The sequence below is a fragment of the Cutaneotrichosporon oleaginosum genome (assembly GCF_008065305.1).
Source record: "Cutaneotrichosporon oleaginosum strain ATCC 20508 chromosome Unknown ATCC20508_contig04, whole genome shotgun sequence".
Classification (NCBI taxonomy): domain Eukaryota; kingdom Fungi; phylum Basidiomycota; class Tremellomycetes; order Trichosporonales; family Trichosporonaceae; genus Cutaneotrichosporon; species Cutaneotrichosporon oleaginosum.
The window spans coordinates 1,644,468-1,666,119 of record NW_027072173.1 but is presented as its reverse complement, the minus strand read 5'-3'; the positions used below and the strand labels follow the sequence as shown (position 1 = coordinate 1,666,119).

The 21,652-nt window shown below is 59.2% G+C and overlaps 8 protein-coding genes across 8 annotated transcripts; 4 read left to right on the top strand and 4 right to left on the bottom strand.

Annotated features, from left to right (window-relative positions):
- Positions 1–28: 28 nt before the first annotated feature.
- On the top strand, positions 29–850 carry COLE_05089 (uncharacterized protein; the record flags this gene model as incomplete). The annotated part of the gene is made up of 1 exon (XM_018423022.2): positions 29–850. The coding sequence occupies one exon, from the start codon at positions 29–31 to the stop codon at positions 848–850; it is 822 nt and encodes a 273-aa protein (XP_018279361.1).
- A 306-nt stretch (positions 851–1,156) lies between these two features.
- Positions 1,157–1,866, bottom strand: COLE_05088 (uncharacterized protein; the record flags this gene model as incomplete). The annotated part of the gene is made up of 4 exons (XM_018423023.2): positions 1,157–1,240; positions 1,273–1,334; positions 1,507–1,790; positions 1,847–1,866. 4 exons carry the CDS (start codon positions 1,864–1,866, stop codon positions 1,157–1,159), a joined length of 450 nt encoding a protein of 149 aa, XP_018279362.1.
- Positions 1,867–2,887: 1,021 nt separating this feature from the next.
- Positions 2,888–8,359, top strand: COLE_05087 (uncharacterized protein; the record flags this gene model as incomplete). Its single annotated transcript, XM_018423458.2, has 11 exons — positions 2,888–2,911; positions 2,946–2,963; positions 3,010–3,086; positions 3,137–3,213; positions 3,252–3,305; positions 3,340–3,512; positions 3,548–4,169; positions 4,210–7,751; positions 7,790–8,035; positions 8,071–8,216; positions 8,263–8,359. The coding sequence occupies 11 exons, from the start codon at positions 2,888–2,890 to the stop codon at positions 8,357–8,359; spliced, it is 5,076 nt and encodes a 1,691-aa protein (XP_018278089.1).
- A 435-nt stretch (positions 8,360–8,794) lies between these two features.
- Positions 8,795–10,283, top strand: COLE_05086 (uncharacterized protein; the record flags this gene model as incomplete). The annotated part of the gene is made up of 4 exons (XM_018423459.2): positions 8,795–8,849; positions 8,984–9,158; positions 9,352–9,856; positions 9,945–10,283. 4 exons carry the CDS (start codon positions 8,795–8,797, stop codon positions 10,281–10,283), a joined length of 1,074 nt encoding a protein of 357 aa, XP_018278090.1.
- Positions 10,284–10,453: 170 nt separating this feature from the next.
- Positions 10,454–11,542, bottom strand: COLE_05085 (uncharacterized protein; the record flags this gene model as incomplete). Its single annotated transcript, XM_018425432.1, has 1 exon — positions 10,454–11,542. One exon carries the CDS (start codon positions 11,540–11,542, stop codon positions 10,454–10,456), a length of 1,089 nt encoding a protein of 362 aa, XP_018278091.1.
- A 592-nt stretch (positions 11,543–12,134) lies between these two features.
- COLE_05084 (uncharacterized protein) lies at positions 12,135–13,250 on the bottom strand (the record flags this gene model as incomplete). Its single annotated transcript, XM_018426738.2, has 2 exons — positions 12,135–13,098; positions 13,204–13,250. 2 exons carry the CDS (start codon positions 13,248–13,250, stop codon positions 12,135–12,137), a joined length of 1,011 nt encoding a protein of 336 aa, XP_018278092.1.
- Positions 13,251–18,619: 5,369 nt separating this feature from the next.
- Positions 18,620–19,111, top strand: COLE_05083 (uncharacterized protein; the record flags this gene model as incomplete). The annotated part of the gene is made up of 1 exon (XM_018419307.2): positions 18,620–19,111. One exon carries the CDS (start codon positions 18,620–18,622, stop codon positions 19,109–19,111), a length of 492 nt encoding a protein of 163 aa, XP_018278093.1.
- An 805-nt stretch (positions 19,112–19,916) lies between these two features.
- COLE_05082 (uncharacterized protein) lies at positions 19,917–21,397 on the bottom strand (the record flags this gene model as incomplete). Its single annotated transcript, XM_018426026.2, has 2 exons — positions 19,917–21,205; positions 21,295–21,397. 2 exons carry the CDS (start codon positions 21,395–21,397, stop codon positions 19,917–19,919), a joined length of 1,392 nt encoding a protein of 463 aa, XP_018278094.1.
- Positions 21,398–21,652: the final 255 nt, after the last annotated feature.

The following is a 21,652-nucleotide window of genomic DNA, read 5'->3' as shown; positions in this document are numbered from 1 at the left end:
AACTCTAGCACTAGTCATCTCACCCAGGATGATCGCCCTAGTCGCGCGCCGCGCGCTCTCCACTCCGCTCGCCCGGCCCCTCTCAGCGCGCTACTCATCTACCGCCTCGACGCTGCTGGTGGAGGACCGCGGCCCGACGCGCCTCATCACCCTCAACCGGCCGCAGCAGCTGAACGCGCTAACGCCGGCAGACCTGGACGCGTTCATCGCGGCGGTCGAAGAAGCGCCGGCGGCGATCCGCGCGATTGCGGTGACGGGCGCCGGCCGCGCCTTCTGCGCGGGGATGAACACGACAGCCTTCTCGGGCCTGGACACGGGCGCGGCGAAAGCGCTGATCTCGCGTGTCGGGCGTGCCGTCGGCGCGCTCCGCCTCTCGCCGAAAGTCACCGCCGTCCTCATCAACGGATACTGCCTCGGCGCAGCGTTCGAGATGGCGCTCGCGGCGGACTTGCGCATCGCGTACCCCGGCGTCCGCGTCGGCTTGCCCGAGACCAAAGTCGGCATTCCGAGCGTCGTGGACGCCGCGCTGCTCCGCCACCACGTCGGGCTGAGTATGGCGAAGGAGATGCTGCTTCTCGGCGAGATATATTCCGTCGAGGAGCTCGGGGCGCGCTTCGTCAATGTCTATGCCGAGGAGGGCGCGCTCGTGGACACGGGCGAAGAGGTTTTGGGTAAAGTCGCAGAGCTTACACCCGTCGTCATGGCCGCGCAGAAGGAGCTTAATGAGGCGTGGATGAACGAGAGCCATGTCGACGGCATCAAGCGGAGTATTGATGTGTTTGCGCGCGTCTTCGCGGATCCTAGTACGCACGAGGCGGTGGAGAAGTACAATGTTAGAAGGAAGAAGTAGTGTGAGCACGTGAGTGGTGCCGGCGACGGTGGAGCTGACGCCAGACTGTGAGCTGCGGATTTGCGGACTTGCGGATCAGCGGAGACGACTTTAGATGCGGCATGTACGCGCTGTTCGTCTACAGCATGTAGCCTTTGCCATGTACAGAGTCCAGCGCGCGGCGCGGCGCGAGAGTGGAGGCGGGGTACGCTCCCGATTACACGCTCACATGCTGCTCATGGATCACTATAATGCCTTACGATACACCCAGCCATAGATCTCCGAGTCTCCTGTCTATCGTACATATGTACACACGTGACCGCTGTGCTAGCGCGTCTCCACAACAATGACCACGACCAGCACAGTGATCGCGACGACAATGACGCCGCTTGCGCCTCCGATAATAACCCACTGCCGTCAGCGCGCTCAGGAATGGATAGTACCTTCTTGCGATACCATGGTTCCAGAGGGCGACCTCGGCGTCGGCTTCGGAATGATGGCGGGGCTGGGGTCAGTCTGAGGCTGTCGACACACTCTCCCTCCCCGCTCTTGCTACCACTGAAAGCGCTGCGTCCTCCTTAAAAGCCCGCCTCCCCACGCTCTCCGAGTCGCCTTCCCGCAAAGCTGCCATTGTCGCTTTTGCTTCTGCTTCGTTCTTCCCCAACGCCGTCACTCACATTCGTCTATCCCCGCGATGTTCTCCTCAAGCACATTCTGCACGCTTTCAACGGCCGCGCGCGCCTCATTCGCCTTGCTGGTATGCCCTCCTTGCGAGGATGAGTAGTTGTGGCCGTCGTCGGTCTCGGCACGCGTCACACTGATCATTGGGATGGAGAATGAGGGACGCAACTTGATCTCTGGCTCGGTCGCGGTGAGTGGGCCTGGGTAGCGTGTGATTTTGGGTGAAGGAGCGAGAGTCGACTTGAGGTCATCGCGAGACTCGGAACCTGGAAAGTAGGGACTATGGTGAGCCCTGCTTGAAGCGTGTGCACAGTGAGGAGGCCAGAGGATACTCACGATGGGTGGCGGTTCAGCATGGCAAAAGAGCCAGTCTGAGCGAGAGAGAGATGAGTAAAGTAAAGGAGTGTGGGGAGGGAGTGTGGAAGAGGCTGGAGAGGGCGGCGCGAGGCGAATAACGCGCAGACAAAGACGGGCGGGAGGTTACTGTAACGTGAGAATTGAGAAGATGACGATGAGAAGAGCGTCGAGCAAGCTGGAATGGGAGTGATGGCCGCCTCGGAGTGCGCGGTGTGGCGGTCTACGGGGCTGCGGGGTCAGTCATGCGTGGTTTAATCGTGGTATGCGGCTGTGCTTTGGTCACGTCTGATGAACCTCTTCATGTTCGCCTCCCCCACAGTCCACGGCCCACTGTCCTGCCCCCCCCCCCCCCCCCATCCCCCGGGGCCACGCGCTGCTCAACTCGGGTTGCTTTTTTCGGCCCCGTCTCATCCGACACTACCTGCCGCACGCGCCGCCTTGTGGAGACCCGACGCCATTGATTGCGGGCCAAAAATGGCACGCCCGCCATAAATTCAGATCTCCTCACGAGCATTTATTACGCGTCTCACGGCCCCCCGCGCCCGCGCGCGTGTCGATCCCTGGCTGTTCAAGGTATTGAGGTTGAAGAGAACGCGGTCTGTGCGTTCGGACTGCGGAATAGCAAGCGGAGAGGTGGACCACCTCCACCTCGAACATATCGCCGGCTTCTCCGAGGCTGTGGCGATTCCAGTGCTCATGTCAAGGGGCCCAGCGAGGTGGAGGCCCCGACCCTGAAACGCCAGCGTCACCGCACACGCGACGACTGTGCTCGTCGCTGAAACCGGCTTCCACCTCGACACATCTCGCTTCTTCACCACCACTTCTCCGCTCCTCCTCCCTCCCTCCCCATCCCCTTCCTAATCCTCTCCCGCGAACCCCCGCTCTAGACCTCGGCGGGCTTCTCAAAAGCGCTCCTCTTCGTCCTCTTTCCCCTCTACCCCGCCGACAGCTCGTGCCTCGCGCTCGTTCCACGTCGGCATCCCACTCGCGCACCGCGCACACACACCGCAGGCAGACGCAATGGCAGACGTCAAGCCGATCAACGTACGCCTTGCCCGTTAAGCAGCGCTGACCCCAGTTCACCGAGCATGTCCAGGTTAGCTACCCGGCCGTGCCGATCGCCGAGACACCGCTAATCCCAGCTCACCGCGCTGGGCATCCAGCCCCAGAGCATCTCGTTCCAGACGCTAACGCTCGAGTCGGACCACTTCATCTGCGTGTAAGTGCACAGGCGGCTCTCTCCTTCCCTCGCATCAAGCTAACTCGCAGCCGAGAGAATGTGAACGACACGAACCAGGTCGTTATCGTCGACCTCGCAGATGCCAACAATGTCATGCGCAGGCCAAGTACGTCACGCGCAGCACGCCGGACTCGCTGATTTCAGTTACCGCCGACTCCGCGATCATGCACCCCAAGGAGAAGATCATTGCGCTCAAGGGTAGGCGCCAGCGCTGGCTGTAACTGACGCGCAGCCGGTCGCCAGCTCCAGGTGTTCAACCTTGCGACCAAGACGAAGCTTGGCTCGTACGTCATGAACGAGGACGTGTCGTTCTGGACATGGATCACCGACTCGACCCTCGGCATGGTCACTGACCAGCACGTTTACCACTGGGACGTCATCAACGGCCAGGCGCAGCCGAAGAAGGTAACTCAAAACTGGGCTGGCCGAGCTAACGCCAGATCTTTGACCGCCACGCCTCCCTCAACGGTAACCAGATCATCAACTATCGCGTATCCACCGATGGCCAGTGGCTTATCCTCATCGGCATTTCGTCCAACCCCGCTGCGGGTCAGCCTGGGTCAAATGCATTCAAGATCAAGGGCGCTATGCAGCTCTACTCGATCGAGCGCGGCGTCTCGCAGCCCATCGAGGGCCATGCCGCTGCCTTCACTCAGCTCAAGCTGGATGGAGCTAGCAGCCCGAGCAAGCTCTTCTGCTTCGCTGTCCGTACCGGTACTGGCGCCAAGCTGCATGTTGTTGAGATTGGTCACCAGGCGCCCAACCCGCCCTTCCCGAAGAAGGCCGTCGACGTCTTCTTCCCTCCCGAGGCCACAAATGACTTCCCCGTCGCGATGCAGGTCTCTGAGAAGCACGGCATCATCTATCTCGTCACCAAGTTTGGATTTATCCACTTGTACGAGGTTGAGACTGGCCAGTGCATCTACATGAACCGCATCTCGGGCGACACCATCTTCACAACTGCCCCTTACGAGCAGATGAACGGCATCATCGGCGTCAACCGCAAGGGCCAGGTTCTTAGCGTCAGCGTCGACGAGGACACGCTCGTCCCCTACGTTCAGCGTAAGTTCCAGGCCGCCACGAGTCTTTGAACTGACGCCAGGCTCGCTGAACAACCCTGAGCTGGCGATCAAGCTCGCGACACGCGCTGGTCTCCCGGGTGCGGACAACATGATCATGGAGCAGTACCAGCGGTACCTCCAGAACGGACAGTACGGCGACGCCGCCAAGATTGCTGCCAACTCGCCCCGCGGTATCTTGCGTACCCCCCAGACCATCGAGACCTTCAAGAAGCTCTTCGCCCAGCCTGGCACTCTCTCGCCGATTCTCCAGTACTTCGGCATCCTCCTCGAGAAGGGCGAGCTCAATAAGCACGAGTCGCTTGAGCTCACGCGCCCCGTCATCCAGCAGGGCAAGAAACAGCTCCTCGAGAAGTGGCTCAAGGAGAACAAGCTTGAGTGCAGCGAGGAGCTTGGTGACATGGTTCGCCAGGTCGACATGCAGCTCGCGCTCTCGGTTTACCTCCGCGCCAACGTGCCCAACAAGGTTGTTGCTTGCTTCGCCGAGCTCGGCCAGTTCGACAAGATTGTTCTCTACTCGAAGAAGGTCGGCTACACGCCTGATTACGTCTCGCTGCTCCAGCACCTTGTCCGCATCAACCCGGACAAGGCCACCGAGTTTGCCACGCAGCTCGTCAACGACGAGGACGCCTCCAAGGTCGACCTCGACCGTGTTGTCGACATCTTCATGGGCCAGAACATGATCCAGCAGGCCACCTCGTTCCTCCTGGACGCCCTCAAGGACAACAAGCCCGAGCAGGGCCACCTCCAGACTCGTCTCCTCGAGATGAACCTTGTCAACGCCCCTCAGGTTGCCGACGCCATCCTCGGTAACGAAATGTTCACTCACTACGACCGCCCGCGCATCGCCAACCTCGCTGAGAAGGCTGGCCTCATGCAGCGCGCCCTCGAGCACTACGAGGACATTAACGACATCAAGCGTGTCGTTGTGCACACCAATCTCTTCAAGCCCGAGTGGCTCGTCGACTACTTTGGCCGCCTCACTGTCGAGCAGTCGTTCGAGAGCATGCGCGAGATGCTCAAGACTAACATCCGCCAGAACCTGCCCATTGTGGTTCAGATCGCCACCAAGTACTCGGACCTCCTCGGCCCCGTCAAGCTCATCGAGATGTTCGAGCAGTTTAAGAGCTCTGAGGGTCTCTACTACTACCTGGGCTCGATTGTCAACCTCTCGGAGGACCCCGAGGTTCACTTCAAGTACATCCAGGCCGCCACCCGCACTGGCCAGATCCGCGAGGTCGAGCGCATCTGCCGCGAGTCCAACTACTACAACCCTGAGAAGGTCAAGAACTACCTCAAGGAGGCCAAGCTTTCGGACCAGCTCCCTCTTATCATTGTGTGCGACCGCTTCGACTTTGTCCACGACCTTGTCCTTTACCTCTACCAGAACGGGCTCACAAACTTCATTGAGATCTACGTGCAGCGCGTCAATGCCGCTCGTACGCCCCAGGTCATTGGCGGTCTCCTTGACGTCGACTGCGATGAGTCGACGATCAAGAACCTGCTGATGTCGGTCACTGGCGAGTTCCCCGTCGACGAGCTTGTCGAGGAGGTCGAGAAGCGCAACCGCCTCAAGCTCATTCTCCCATGGTTGAACCAGAAGGTCGAGCAGGGCTCGACTGACCATGCCGTCTACAACGCTGTGGCTAAGATCGCCATCGACTCTAACAACAACCCCGAGAAGTTCCTCAAGGAGAACAACCTCTACGACCCTGCTATCATCGGCAAGTACTGCGAGAAGCGCGACCCGTACCTCGCCTACATTGCCTACGCCAAGGGTCTCTGTGACGATGAGCTCATCCACGTCACGAACGAGAACCAGATGTACAAGCACCAGGCTCGCTACCTTGTCAAGCGTCGTGATGTTGACCTCTGGACCCAGGTCCTCAATCCTGAGAGCATGCACCGCCGCGCTCTCGTCGACCAGGTCGTTGCCACTGCCATCCCGGAGTGCACCGACCCTGATGATGTTTCGGTCACCGTCAAGGCTTTCATGCACATGGAGCTCCACGGCCCCCTTCTCGAGCTTCTCGAGAAGATCATCCTCGAGGACTCGCCCTTCAGCGACAACAAGTCGCTCCAGAGCCTCATGTTCCTCACGGCCATCCGCAACGACCGCGGCAAGGTCATGGGCTACATCAACAAGCTCGAGGGCTACGACGTCGACACTATTGCCCGCGTCGCAACCGAGTCTGGTCTCTACGAGGAGGCGTTCACGATCTACTCGAAGCACAGCATGCACGCCGAGGCCATGAACGTCCTTGTCGAGCACATGGTCTCGATCGACCGCGGCTACGCCTACGCTAACAAGATCAACGAGCCCGCTGTGTGGAGCCGCCTCGCCAAGGCGCAGCTCGACGGTCTTCGTATCAAGGACTCCATCGACTCGTACATCAAGGCTGAGGACCCGTCCAACTTTGAGGAGGTTATTGAGATCTCCAACCGTGCTGGCAAGCACGAGGACCTCATCCGCTTCCTCCAGATGGCCCGCAAGACGGCCCGTGAGCCCAAGATCGACACTGAGCTCGCGTACGCGTACGCCAAGACGGACCGTCTTCACGACATGGAGGAGTTCCTCTCGATGACGAATGTGGCCGACGTCCTCCAGGTCGGAGAGAAGTGCTTTGACGATGGCCTCTACCAGGCGTCTAAGCTTCTCTTTTCGTCCATTTCCAACTGGGCTCGTCTTGCTACCACTCTCATCTACCTTGGCGAGAACCAGTCTGCCGTCGACGCTGCCCGCAAGGCCGGCAACACGCAGGTATGGAAGCAGGTCAACGCGGCGTGTGTGGACAAGAAGGAGTTCCGTCTCGCGCAAATCTGTGGTCTCAACCTCATCGTCCACGCTGAGGAGCTCAACTCGCTTCTTGACCTCTACCAACGCAACGGCTACTTTGACGAGGCCATCTCGCTCATGGAGGCTGGTCTTGGTCTCGAGCGCGCCCACATGGGCATGTTTACGGAGCTTGCTGTGCTGTACGCTAAGTACCGGCCTGAGAAGCTCATGGAGCACCTCAAGCTCTTCTGGCAGCGTCTCAACATCCCGAAGGTCATCCGCGCGACGGAGCAGGCGGCGCTCTGGCCCGAGCTCGTCTACCTCTACATCGTGTACGACGAGCCTGACAATGCTGCTCTCGCGATGATGGAGCGTCTTGGCGAGTGGGACCACGACCAGTTCAAGAAGGTCATCGTCAAGGTCGCCAACATGGAGATTGCGTACAAGGCGGTGTCGTTCTACCTTGCCCGCCAGCCAATGCTTCTTCCCGACTTGCTCTCCGCCATGACCGCCCGTCTTGACCACGCCCGTGTCATCAAGATTCTGCAGAACGAGGACAACCTCCCACTTGCCAAGCAGTACCTCATCGCGACGCAGAAGCTTAACCTCGCCGTCGTCAACGAGGCGTACAACGAGTTGCTGATTGAGGAGGAGGATCACGTCACTTTGAGGAGTTCGCTGCAGGAGTACGACCAGTACGATGCCCTCAAGCTGGCGAAGCGACTGGAGAAGCACGAGTTGCTCGAGTTCAGGCGCATCGCAGCATTGATTTACCGTCAGACCTCAAAGGTGAGCTTATATGCATATCGACAGAGAGCTAACATCAGTGGGAAGAGTCGCTGTCGATCTCGAAGGCAGACCGCTTGTGGCGGGATGCTCTCGAGACGGCCGCAGCGAGCAAGGACTCTGCGGTTGTTGAGGAGCTTTGCGCGTACTTCATTGGTATTGGCAACAAGGATGCGTTCGCAGCGGCAACCTACGTGTGCTACGAGTTTGTGCGGCCCGACTTCGTGGAGGAGATGACCTGGAGGTATGGCTTGGGCGACTACACCCGCCCGTACGCCCTCCAGCAGGTGAGTTGAACGATGCGTGTCGGAACTGACCCTAGTCCCGAGACACGTCGAACAAGATCGCCAACCTCGAGAGGGAGCTCAAGGAGCTCAAGGCGAAGGCGAAGAAGGACGAGCCCGCTGAGGAGGAGTCCACGAACATCATGGGCGGCCTCGGTGGTCGGCTGCTGATCGGAGGTCCAGGGTGAGTTTCGCAATACGCAACCGCCAATCAGTATGCTAATGCGCAGACCTCAAGGCGGCGGCGGATTTGGGGGGATGAACGGGGGCATGATGGGCCAGCCGACGGGTATGGGCATGATGCCCAACCCCACTGGCTTTTACTAGATTTTGACTGCCCGCGTTACCTTATCCTTCCCTTATCATGATCATATAGACCCATTATGAAATGAATAGCGACACCGCGCGCCTTGAGCGCCGCGAGCAACACCAAGCCAGCAGGCAGCAGACGGATAGGTACGGCCGTATCGCGCAACCTCTTCTCCGTCGAACAGGCAGTATCGCGGCCGGAGCTCGACAGAAGCGGACCATGCACTCTGTGCCTCATTGTTCGTTGGCCGTTGCCCGCCTGCCCGCTCGCCGCGTGGATCTGTGCACAGACAGGGTGGTGCGAAATTGACCGATATGCCGAGGACGGGCAGCGGGCAAAGCCCCACCTTTGTCCACAACCGACCTCGGTGGACATATGTTCGCGCGGTTTTCCTTCAGCCGCGCATTCTCGCTCTCTCACACTCTCACCAACTCACACTGTAACGCGCTGCAATGGCTTCCGTCCGTGGTCCTACGCCTCCGAGCGTTGTTGTCGTCGGCGGTGGTGGTGAGTCTATACTCGCGAGTCAGACTATACCCCTCAGTTCAGTGGGCCTCTACCTCGCTGGCCCCTGCCCCTTGGCCTACTTTCTAGCTCCCGTCCATCTGGGGGCCCCTTTTTCTCACACCTGCTGACACCAGTCATTGGCCTCACCGCCGCCCTTCTCCTCGCCCGTCGCGGGTATGCCGTCGAAGTCGTCGCGAGAAACCTGCCCGGCGATAGCCTCGACCAGGCCTGGGCGAGCCCGTGGGCTGGTGCGAACTGGTGTCCTTTTGGCGTGGACCCGCGCGTGTGCAAGTGGGAGGCTGAGACACTGTGAGTTTTCACGGGGTGGGAGAGTGCGAGAGTGTGGCGAAATGGGTGGGGACTTGAGGTGGCGGGTGCACAGCGCCATACGCCACCGGGCTACAGCACGGGCGTGCTGCGCTGAGGAGGCCGATAGTGGGGGCTCCGGAGAGCGAGGGAACTCAAACGCGTGCAAAGCCTCGCATATGGCCGCTGACATCAGCGAACAGCTGCGTACGCTGATCCCTTCGGGCCTGGCCATGCCGTTGCCGATCACGCGCTTCGCGTCCTCCGAGGCCGGCCTGCACAACCACTGGTACGCGGGCGTCGCGGACAACTACACACGTCTGGGCCCTGAGTCGTGTCCGCCCGGCTGCGTGGGTGTGACGTTCACTTCGGTGTCTGTGAACAGCCCGCACTACCTCGAGTGGCTGGGGGCGCAGTGCACCGCGCTGGGCGTGAAGTTGCGCCGCGCGACGCTCAAGGCGCTCCGCGACGCCGTCCGCCCCGACACGCGCGCGGTCATCAATGCTACGGGGCTTGGCGCTGGCGAGCTGGAGGACGTGAGGGACGAGTTTGTCGAGCCTATCCGCGGGCAGATCGTCGTCGTGCGTGCGCCGGTGAAGCGCTGCGTGATGGACGCCACGATGAACCACCCCACGCGCAGCACGTACATCATCCCCCGGCCCAACTCTGGCGGACAGGTCATCTGCGGCGGCTGCTATGAGGTGAATTTACCAGCCCACACTTGGGACGCAACGCCCGTTCCAGTGTGCCCATCGCTATGCCCTTCACGAAACGCATGCTAACCCCCAGGTCGGCTCAACTGTACGCGAACCCGACCCGGCCATGACCCGCTCCATTCTCGAGCACTGCCTTGCGCGCATCCCCGAGCTGAGCAAGGACGGCACGGTCGAGGGCATCGAGATCATCCGCGAGTGTGTCGGCTTCCGCCCATCACGCCGGGGAGGGCCGCGCCTCGAGCGCGAGGACAAGACCTTCGGCGGCTCGCGTCGCGTGCCCGTCGTTCACGCCTATGGAATCGGGCCCGCTGGCTACCAGGCGAGCTGGGGGATGGCGGGCGAGGCCGTCAAGCTCGTGGGTGATGCGCTCATTGAGGGAATCGTGGTCGAGGCTCCACGCGCGAAGCTGTAGGTTAGGCATGGGACCATACATATGCTATCTATATACTCCATCGTAAACCAAAACGGAGAGGACTGGGACGGCTGGACGGACTGGCGAGTACGGCGTTACGAGACGCTAACAAAACACGGATGACAACGTTGAGGCCTGGAACTTGATCGAATTGCACAGGGAGGCTGGGGCTATGATGGAGGACAGCGTGGGGAGTTGGAAGAGGCAAAGAGAGTCGCACTCCACAACCGTCTGTCGCCAACGTTGGCTTCCAGGAGGCTCAGCTCAGTTATCTTGGGATGCGCGAGAATGTCGGAGAGGATGCGCCACACTTTCACGACGCCATCCTGCACGCACTTGCGGTCATCGGGAAAGACGCGCGGGAGGACGATATCGTCGAAGCGGTCAGGATCGAAGTGCCAGAGTGCATTGCTGACGACCTCGCGCACGTCCTTGCCCGTGCTTTCAGCGAAGGATGTTATGAACATCACGACGTTCCTGCGGGTGACGTTGTTAAGCTCCATACCGTTGGACATGCCCCACTTGGAGGGAGCGGATGGGCGAGTGGGCCAAGGGATGTCAGGGACCCCGAGAGTAGGGACCACAGGCTTCGTGTAGAGGACGAGAGGATTGTCCGAGGAGTTGTAGCGATGGGCATTGTCGTAGTGAAAGTATTCGTCGTCTTCGTAAAGGTCACCGCCGTGAAAGTATTCGTCGTTGTTGTCGCCGCGATACAGGTCATCGCCGTAGTCCTCTTCGCTGTAGAGGTCCTGGCAGCGCTGAAACCATCTGCAGTAGTCATCCGTCGCCATCATCTTGAAAAGGCCGCGTGTTGGCGGGCGCGCTAAGCGATGAAGTGGCAAAGGTGCCCGCCTCGTGGCGGGCGGACCCGACAATTGTTTCCTCGGAGGGAGACATGTGTTCGCTGACTGGACCTCGTTAGGAACATTGCTGGGCGAAGACAAGAGATCCCCCAGGGCCGCGGTGTTCTTTGTCGAGAAGACATAGTATGATGAAAAGCGAGGAGGTGTCGCCGACACAGGGCCTGGGCAGTGGCGCTTGGACGGTCGTTCTTGACAAGAACTGCGGGAGAGGTCGGGTAACTTGCCGAGACGGGAGTCGGATAGCGGAGAGGATGCAGGCGAAATGAACGTGGCCACAGGAATAGGTAAGGCCGTCGTGTAGGTGAAGTAGTCCTCGCTGCTGTCTGGTGTAGGAGACGAGCTCAAGTCCATCGCCCTCGCTGGGCGCTTGACATTCCGGGGGCCAATGTCGCCCATGTTGCTCCGGCTGACTGCTCAACCTGGAGCTGGAGGACCTGGATCAGCTACTCCTCAGGGAAGGTAGTACCAGTTACGAGGCAGGGGCCGCGTACTCAATGGGCAGAGGCCAGAACTGCTGGAGGATGGGTTAAGGGCGTAGGACGAGGAGAAGGGAGAGGCAAAGGAGAACGAGGGCGTTGACAAAGGTGTAGGATGAACAAGAAAGCGGCGAGGACGGGGAATGAGGAGGAAGAATGAGCAAGTGAGTGAAGATGAAAGTAACGGCCACGCTGATTCCGCAGCTGTGCACTTTGAAGCTGCAGCGGTCAGAACGATGAGTGGCGAGGAAGGTGGCGAGTCTCACCCAACGAGTTCGCCCCATCATCGCAAGAGCTGCAACATCTTCAGACGTCTATTCAATCAATTTGACATGTACAGGCCGCGAGGGGTGACGGTGACAAAGGCGCAGGCCGCTGTGGACAACGCAAGGTAACACTGGAGCAGTATGCGCAAGCTGAGGCCTTATAAAGGCCTGGTATTATTGAGGTGGCTGGTTTGGATTGAGATACATCCGTTGACGAACGTGCCGCGCGGTCCGATCCATCAGGGCCTACGTGGCCGATAGAAGGTCGGTGAGAACGCGCGCGATGGCCTCAACGCCCTCGCGTACACGCTCGCGCTCACTTTCCTTCACGCGCGGCAGCACGCGCGAGTGGAAGCGGTCGGAGTGAAACAAACGGATTGCCTCGCGGAGCACCTTCCGGCGGTCTCCACCCTCGTCATCGGCCAGCGCGAAGAGGAAGCGCCTCACGTTATCCGTTGTAAGGTCCTCGGAATTGAGCACGATGCTATATCCTCGTCCCTTGGCGGCCGCTACGGGCCAAGGGATGTCCGCGAAGCCGAGCTCCACGCTGACGACTTCGTTGTCGAAAAGTGCCGTACATCGCTTCCGCCAGCGCGCGCGCTCGGCCCTCTGCTCCAGTCCCTCTTCGCGTCTCAATGCGGCTGCCTCGGCAGCGGCATCCTGCGCTTCTCTTGCGGCCTTCTCCGCGTGAGCCCGGCGGCGGCGCTTCGCTTCTCTTTCCTCTCTCTCCTCCTCGATTCGCTGCGCGCGGTACGCGGCCTCCTCCGCCTCGCGACGCGCCGTGCCACGCCGCCTGTCCTCTTCTACGTCTTGAGCTCGCTGCGCAGTGCGAAATTGTTCCCTCACGTAGGCGCGGTACGCTTCGGGTCCCATGCTTCCCATCGGCGGCGGCCCTTCAAAGACATCGCGAACGTGCGACGTCCGATCTCCGAAAACAGAGGAGAACAACCCAGATATGCCCCCCAGCCCGCTCGAACTTGAGAATCCGGGAAGAGCCGAGCCAAATGAGATGTCTCCGAACAGCCCGCCATCCTCGAAGGCCTCGTCCATGTCGTCGATGTACTCACGCCGCCGGCGAGCCGCGTCGTCACGCTTTCGTTTACGGTCGTAAGGCAAGCCGTTTGCGCGAGCAACTCGCTCGCGCTCCTTCTCAACACGTCGGCGCTCCTGGTCGTAAATTTTAGATGCGATCTCGGCGGCAGTGCTTTTGCTGGGCGTCAGTACGTGTGTCGATGTGAGTGGCAACTGAACAATGCAGCCAAGGTATGCCTCCAGCTGCGGATACGACCAGACGGCTGATGGAGACAGAGCTCACAGTTTAATCCTTGAGGCCCGGGGAATGTCGTAGTCACCCGACATCATGTCTGCGAGTGATGAAGTGATGAGAGGAGGTACATGGATTGCGCCTAACTCTTCGATGATGCTGGACGGTGGAGGTGCGAAAGTGGAGGTCCAAATTTGATTCCGTATATGTGGGGTCCCCACATGTCCTATATCACAGTCGAACCGTCGTCGTCCCCTTCATGATCACTTGCCAAGTTTCTGCCAAGTTTCTGGAGGCCGGGGTCGTAGGGGATGGGGTGGACTTCTCTTTTACATTTTTCTGCACATTCGTCGATGCAGTACACGATCCGGCATGGCACTAACCGACCGAGACACGACGGGTGACAGTGTGTGAAGGGGGCTGCGAGGCGCCACTGGTAAACTGATCTACTTGCTCTTACCGATAACTGCGATCTGATAGATAATAGATTGAGTGGCGCTCCAGGTGTTGAGTCACTCCTTTTTGGCACTGGTGGCGGAGGAGGGATCGACAGGGTGGCCTTTGAGTTGGAGTTTTTACCGTTCAGCAGACGGGGTCCCCTCGCGCCATACTCTATACCAGGAGGCGCTTCGGTTACAACACATCCAACAGGTCCAGATCATCAGGCTTCTGCCGTCGGCTTCCCCATATGGTATAATCTTCGATCAGCACACACACGTTCCATTCGGTGGTGTAGTGAAACCTTGCCCCGTTGCTGCGAAAACATGATATGGCTCCTGCTGTGGCCCGTGCACGTCACTGCGTTAATTATCACCATCGGAGTCCCAGTGAGAATTGCTGGAAGACACGGCCAAACTGAGATTTGGGACGTCCGCTTGGGGAGAAGGGGGGAGAACGACCTCGATCTTCCCCTCATTCTCATCGGACCAGTATGAGAGTATCGCGTGTTGAGCTGATAATCATGGAGAAATTACAGTACAGTTGAGTGCAGCTTGCTACCGCCTTGGTTCTTAAGGTTACTGACGAACCCCATTCAAATAAGGACAGTGGCGTTTACCGTCATCATGGACAGGAGAGCCCTGTACATCTGCCTACCTCTGTACTCTCCAGGCCAGGCCTTGCAAGGTGCTAGTCAATGGGCCCCATCAAATCCCAGTAGCTCTTCCGTGAGGGCAGAGACGGTCGGAGAACCGCAACGAGATAAGAGGCCGCAGAAACTATTGGGACGCGGGAAACACATGCTCGTCAGGTACATAATACTCCATGCCATCACCTCCGCTGCTTCAGGACAGTGACCCGCTCTGGCGCCCGGCACGAAGCACCAGCACCTACAGTTTGGAGAGGTCTTCCCATCATGTGAAAAATAAAACAGAGCTCAACGCTGAAGAGGACAGATTTAGGTGATATGACGGCGCATGAGGCGTACCCAGCCGAGCTTGTAACCACGAGACATACCTGCGCGTTTTCCTCTTCTCCTTGAGTCCCACTTATTATTCTATCTCCAATCGAGTGGTGAGGGCGGTTCCAGGCCTAGAACTCGATCGTCAGGACTGCTAGGACTGGGAGGTATGCGAACGGACACGTGCAGCGACTGTCTGTTCCGTCGACGTCTGGACTCAAGATATTGTTTGCGGGTTTCCCGAATTAATCTCCCCGCCTGCTCGCGGAAAGCGCGGATGTGGATACAAACGGGCGATATCTGCCGCGGAGACCCTCACTGGCCGTGGAGCGGCGTGACCGCCGTGCAATGAATATTGAGGTGAGTAGTGTTGTGGCTACTCCCAGAGCTCATGTTCAGCCGAGGTCTTCCAAGTGGAAGCAGTGTCTTGCGTAAAGTGTCTCTCGAAGATTAATCAGGCGTTACCTTCGCGCGGGATTAAAGCCTGGAAGAGTCCAACGGCATCACAGCCCACATGAGGTATGCTGGAAAAGGTAAGACCGAGGCCGAAGCTAAGCTATGCACTGGTCTGCCGGCATCCACCCGTCGTATGCCGAAACTTGCGGCTGTCCACATGCCTCATGCGACGATGACCAAACAATTCACTTGATTGGGCTCTGAGACACGCAGGGACGATCTTCCGTGCTGATTTAGGCAACCCCGGCGATCACTCCTCTCACGCCAGCTCCCATGCGTTCCTCCGAACGGCCCCAACATCCATTCCTCCGAGTCGGGTAAAATGCTCCCTTACAGCTGCGACATGCGACACCAGCCGCGGAAGCGCAGCATAGCACGACGAGAGAGTCCCGGCTGAGGATGAGCGGTAAAAGTGTGGCAGCGAAATCGCAACCAGCAGCATGACGTGCGTGGCTTTTGCCATGCCACAGCCTTGGCCGTCGCCGAGCAAACGGGGAAGTAAAGCCATGTGTCCATCTTCTGAACTACGCTTACGCTCGGTCGCCGGGCCCGACACGGGGAGGTGGCTGCGGCGTGACGGTCCGTCACGCCCGGAGCCCGAAACCGGTTCACCAGGTCGAGGGCCTTGTTCAGTGACTTTGTTGGGCCCTACGGGCGGGCGCCGTGATTCAGGAGGTTGCCTTCGGCCACTGACAAGAGCGCATACGTCCGAGGCGTTTTTCCGGAGGGGACCCGGAGCAGGCCATTTCTGCCTAGTGCCCTCCGAGGCGGCGCTCTCGAGCTGCGTGGCAACTCATATAATATTGGAATGTGTTCATTTGGGCGGTCATTGGGCGGTCCTATGCTGCCGAGCCGCGCGCGTAAGCAATCGGATTTTGGCAGAGAGAACGGCAGGCACCCTCCCAAGGTGTCGGACGAGCGTCGTCCGTCTCGACTGCAGTTCCAGTAAACGCGTTGGGTTGGCTCTTCTGACGCTTCGAAATTGTGCGACCATGTCAATAGGTGCGCCGAAGGAGCCTGTTCCTGCTATGGACTCGTGCCTGGGCCTGTGTCACAGTCACTAACTCTGTCATACACGAACAAGCCCAAGACACAGCCTTTTCGGCGCGGCCACAACACGTTAGCCTTCTACGGAAGCACACAGCTGACGTATTGGGAGCTTTAAGGCAGAGTCCCTTCGCCATGCCATCATGCCGTTGTGCTAGTTTGGTCATGCCTGTTTGTGCCCGAGAATGCAGACTGGAATAGATTAGCAAACTACCCACTCATCGGCCTGTTGCTCGGCTTGGAATATGACGGCATGGGGGGCCAAGAAGTTGAACCAGTAGAGCTTATCAAGAGGTTGTGACGTTCTGATTTTTCCCTGGGGCAAGTAACCTGCCAGGGCGTACCCAGCACTTCAATGCCACGTCACCCCACCTACCAATGCACTCGCCCCTCCATGTTCCGAAAATCATCACTCCTCGCACGGCATCGGTCACTCGCCGGTAAATTTTTTCGTTTGCTGTGAAGGGGAGAAAGTGTGACGTTGCCGAGGTCGAGAAAGGATGTAACAAGGAGGAAATATCAGCAGGGAGAGTGGAGGCCCTCCAGGCACCACCGTACGCCGGGCAGGCTGATGAGGGAAGCGGGAAGAATTAAGCTTGACCAGCACGGATAACGTACATATCACCAGAGACAGTTTGGGTTCCCAGTCAGGGTTGTGGGACCTGTCTCGGGGAGCAGGGTGCTCAATCTTCGCAGCTGGACAACTTGGTCTTGAGTATCCATGTCACATGTCACATGGGGAGTCATATGGGCCAGATTCCTTGCGTGACGAGTACATGCCGACAAGGTCTGTTCCTGCATGGGTATGGGGTATCTTTTTTTTGGTCACGCTGTTTCGTACAGCCTTGTGAGCACATGAAGGGCGCCCAGCGGTCGCTCGGAGCAGTCGCTCGGAGCACCTTGTCAGTACGGTAAACGTGAGCAGATGGTGATATGTGCCAAGAACATGGCCCCCTCCGGCTGTGGCGTATAACTGCTAAACAACGTTGATGGGAGTGACGAGATAGTCATGGATAGACGGGGATGTACGGCATCAGTGACTACCTCTTGCTAGTCGCATGTGAACAGCTTCGGACAGGTTCGAAATGGATATTAGCTCGGGCACCGGTTACGAAGATGTCACCGCAAACGTCTCGAGCATACTTTCTCCCACGATACTGTAGATGACCTCGATGACACTGTGCCTGTCTCGTACAGGTTCATTGAGCTGGTAACGCTCCGGAGCGCTGCAAGAGGATGAGATACAATCGTTGTGGCATCAACTGAGACCGAGACATCAGCGACGAGCTTTACCGGTGTTTTCCCGATGTATTGCTAGCAAGTCAACGCGTAGCTCGCGGGGTTGCCGGATAGCGCTACTACCTCGGCCCCCCTGTGTGCGTGCGAGGAATGCACCGAAGATGGCGGTGTTTGCGAAACCTGTCAGAGCATAGAGTTTAGGCCGTGTGAGACAGACGGCCGAACACGCTTGCGCGTTAAGTCGCGTCTCGTTGAATTGAGTGGCTGCTCAGCGCGTCGGATTTCCTGAATTGTGTATGGGGATCCCGACATACGGGGTGGCGAGGGCCGGGCTATGGTTTAGAAGGCGGATTCCACGGCCACGGACAAGGTTTGGTGGAAGTGTAGCGGCAGTGTGCGGCAGCTGTTCCATTGAGGTACCGGGTTTGGTGATCGATCAACATCCGTCCAGTGCGGCAGACTCCGGCGCCAATGGTGTGCTCAACAGGAACTGTGATTAGTGCACCGTTGTAGAGAAGTAGTGGTAGCTTTACTGGCTTGTGCACTCAAAGGGCATGTCTCACGGCCTCACGGCATCGTTCCGATAGATGCTCTGCCTTGGCGGGGGCCGATCGAAGCTATCATCGATTACACTACTTCGTTTACCATGGACGCTGCCTCCGCGTTCTGATCAGCGGAGGTTACCCGACGAGATGCATTCTTTGCTCGGTAACTATGTAGTTGCTCTTGGCGCTGTCAAGCGCTACTCGGCGCCCTTTTTGACCGCGGTTAGGGCCTCGCGCAGCTTGTTGCGAAGCTGTGTGACATGTGGCTCCTCGTCACCCGATGGAGGCGGCTGCAGGGTTAACGTGCAGATCATGGGTTGACCGGCGTTGATGGGCAGGATCGGCAGGATCGGCGTGGGGCGCAAGTGACCGTGCGTGCCAGGAGCAGACTACTAGCCGGCTGGCATACTTCGGACAGGCATGTGGAGGTCGGAGGGTGCTCCCCTCCAGCTCCTACCGGTTTTTGGCGCGCAGTCTCTCAGAGGAGGTAAGGAGCGTGCCTGTGCAACCAACGCTACTGGGTATGCCTGTGGCAACAGAGGAACGTGCTTTAACCGGGGACTCATCAAGTCATCATCAGCGCGGCGTAGACATTCGTCGATGATGCAAACTGCCAGGGCCCGAAGCTCGCGGGATTGCTGGACGGGTTGTAGTGGCGTTCTCGAAAATGCGGGGTCCGACACTGGTAGCTCGGGAGAACCACCTGCGCACTCCCATTCGTGCCTACACCAGCTTGCGACTCAGCGGGGCTCTCCCGAGTTGAGCCCGCAGCACATAGCACATGGTACATGAGCCACTCCGGCTCCCCAGCCCTGCAGGCGCGCGCGCACGTATGGCCGCGCCCGCACCAGCACCGCTGTCGGCCACTTCGGCGCCCCCGACTAGCCCCTCCCGTGGCTTTTCCGAACGCACGTCCAGTCGCCCGCGTCGACGTCATGATCGCCGCGCCCGGCTTGGCCTGCTGGGACACCCTGCGCTGCCTCACCCGTCTCGAGCACACGCCGGTCGTCTGAGTACCCACCAGTTGATCGAGGAGATACCTGTCATGTCAGCCTACAGGACCAGACACTTAACGGCCTGGACAGGGAAGTGGTCGGAGGCGGCGTCGTCGCAATCTCTGGATAAAGGCGAGCCCCACAGTCACAAGCTCAAAGTGATCATGGGGACATTTCCCGGCATGCGGTGTCTGTGCGGGACGTACTCGATGTCATCGATAGTCTGTCGGAAGGCGTATCGTGAGGGAGGGAGACGGATGCAACGAACCCACACATAGGAGAAGGGCCGCGTTGTCGTGTCAGTTCATGGCGCGCTTTGCATGTAGAGCGCAGCACCCACAAGGACCACAGGGATACGGTTCATCGTAAAGTGGTTTGACCTAGGCTTTGAGGATTGTGGATCGTCGTGGCGAGGAGGGATTGATGGGCGGGTCGAATCGGCAGAGCAAAATGAATGTTGTGGATGACGATCACACTGTGGTGTCGGCGGGTGTCCCGAAACCCGCTGACCTGCAGCGGTAAGGCGGCATTTACCGCAGCCTACCGTGGCTGCCGTCCTCAGATGGTCTACCGTGTTTCCCGCGCGGTCACAAGCATCCGAGGCTCATCACCGGATGCATCGTGCTAGACTGCGATCGGGGCAAAGAGCGTTGAATGAGCACATGAATGGGCTGCGCCGGTCAGCGTATGTCTTTTCCGCTGCGCATGTGGCTCGGGCATCGCGGTGCCACTCAGGTTGCCGCTGCGGCCATGTTTCACACGGCCATGATCTCCCGCCGCCGTCCGATACATGCGCGAGGTCCCGCTAATTGCCCGCCCTCATTCTCGACGCCTGGTGCAGCCTTTGCACAATCACCACACCACTAAGTGCCGCAATACCGTTAAACAGCGTGGTCCCAAGGGATGCATGAACGTGAATATGCGTGTCTATCGTGATGACGAAGAGTCCGGTTCTATAATGCAGTGTCTACAACAACAGGTCCCCAAGATGTGATCCTTTCAAGATCCTCGTGATGCCCTCAAGCCCGACCCGATGACGCACGCTGAGTGGCGCTGAGCAGTACGGAGTGTATTTATGTACCGTCATGCGACACGCCGGGGCGCAATGATAGCTTGGGCTTGCCGGAGGCCAAGCTTGCGCCACGAGGGCGACACATCCCCCGACCCAGTCAGGTACGTGTCGTCGGGGAAAGGATGGGCCGCACTGCGGCGAGCGAGGTTGGATGCGGTAACCGTAGGGTCCTGGTAAAGCTCGGGTGTCTCGCTGGCAAGTGACGAGCACGACGAGCAAGTGCTGGTTTCCGAATCGCGGCGCGGAACCAGCCCCGGAGCCTCCTCATCGAGATGGAGGCGAGCAAAGTGCGTGAGGGGAGATGGGTGGCGTGAAAGAGGACGAGGGGCAGCCTCGAGAGCGCGGCGAGCTCGTGCGTAGGCGAGGGCCGCCATCGAAGCCTGCGAGTGGGGCAAGTGCTGGTGGTGGTAGTAGCCGTGCGACTCCACGAAGTAGTCGCCAGGAGAGTCACCCTGCTTAGGAGGTGTTGGCATGTACGAGGTCGAGGCGACAGTGGGAGGAGGGTGAGGATATGGGTGGGCACGGTGACGGCGGAGAGCGTCCGACGAGTGCGACCGTGGTGCGGATGCTGGTGCTGGGAGGAGCGGGAGGCGGGGTGATGACGGGATGTGGCCAGAGAAATTCTGCTTGGTTGGGGGAGTGAGGGGAGGCGAGATGGGGTTGCGGCTGGAGGCGCCAGATGACGACGAGGCGGCGGGGTAGACGTTGGCCTGATGAATCTGAGCGGCCGAGCGAGCGGCGTTGAGACGGTTCTGGACCGCCCAGAAGGGGGTGAGATGGGCGATAAGCGACGGCTCGTCGACCTCGAGGTTGTAATCGAGAATATAGAGCAGCTGCTTCTCCATGAGGTTGACCTCGGCCAAAGCGAAGAAACGCGCATAGCGTTGCCAGTGCATGTTCTTAGGGCTCGAGTCGTTAAGATACTTGGCAGCGCAGATGAGTACAGCCAGGAAAACGCGGTGGCGGGTGCACTTCATACCATGAGCGACTGGCGGGAGGCGCTCCTTGAGGCGGGCCAGGTAGACAAGGACAACGGCGAGGGTCGGCATCTGGACGTTTGACTGGGCAACGAGACCTCGAATAAAGTCGGCCAGCGAAGGGAGAGACTCGCTGGTGTCCTTAGGAGGAAGGGGAGCCTCCCACCATCGTGGGGCGGTTGCACCAGAGGTCGACTGAGCCGATGGGATGGGATTCGAGCGGGAGTGTCCGGCGACTGAGGTCGGGGAGCGAGGCGAGGCTGGTGGTGATGGAAGCTCATCTTCGATGCGGATGACCTGCTCGCAGCGCTGAGCAATGTAGTCTGTGCGCGTTAGACTGATGATCGACGGCGTGTGTGCTCGGGCGTGTGTGTGTGTGTGTGTGTGACACCCCGGCCCGTGCACTACTCACCATAGAACTCTTGTGGCGCCGGGGTCTTGAGGGTGTGGACGACGTGAGCGTTGTGCTCGGAGAGCGGGAGAAGAGACGCGGGGTGGGTAGGGTTGCGAGACATGGCGGGCAAGATGATTTAGATGGGTGTTGATAATGTCCAGATGATTGTCCGTGAGCGTTCGTATCCTTCGCCCAGCCAGTAGGTCGAAGCGGGCTTTCTACGTCGAGAGGGGGAGAGAGGATGTGGTTGCAGGCGAGGTGATGTAGGCGGGTATGTGAAGCAGAACAGCAAGAAAATGGCGAGCGTAGGAGTCAGTTGATGTAGTTGTTCGAGACAAAGATGAGAAGGGGGTATGAGGTCGGATGGGTTTGCTTG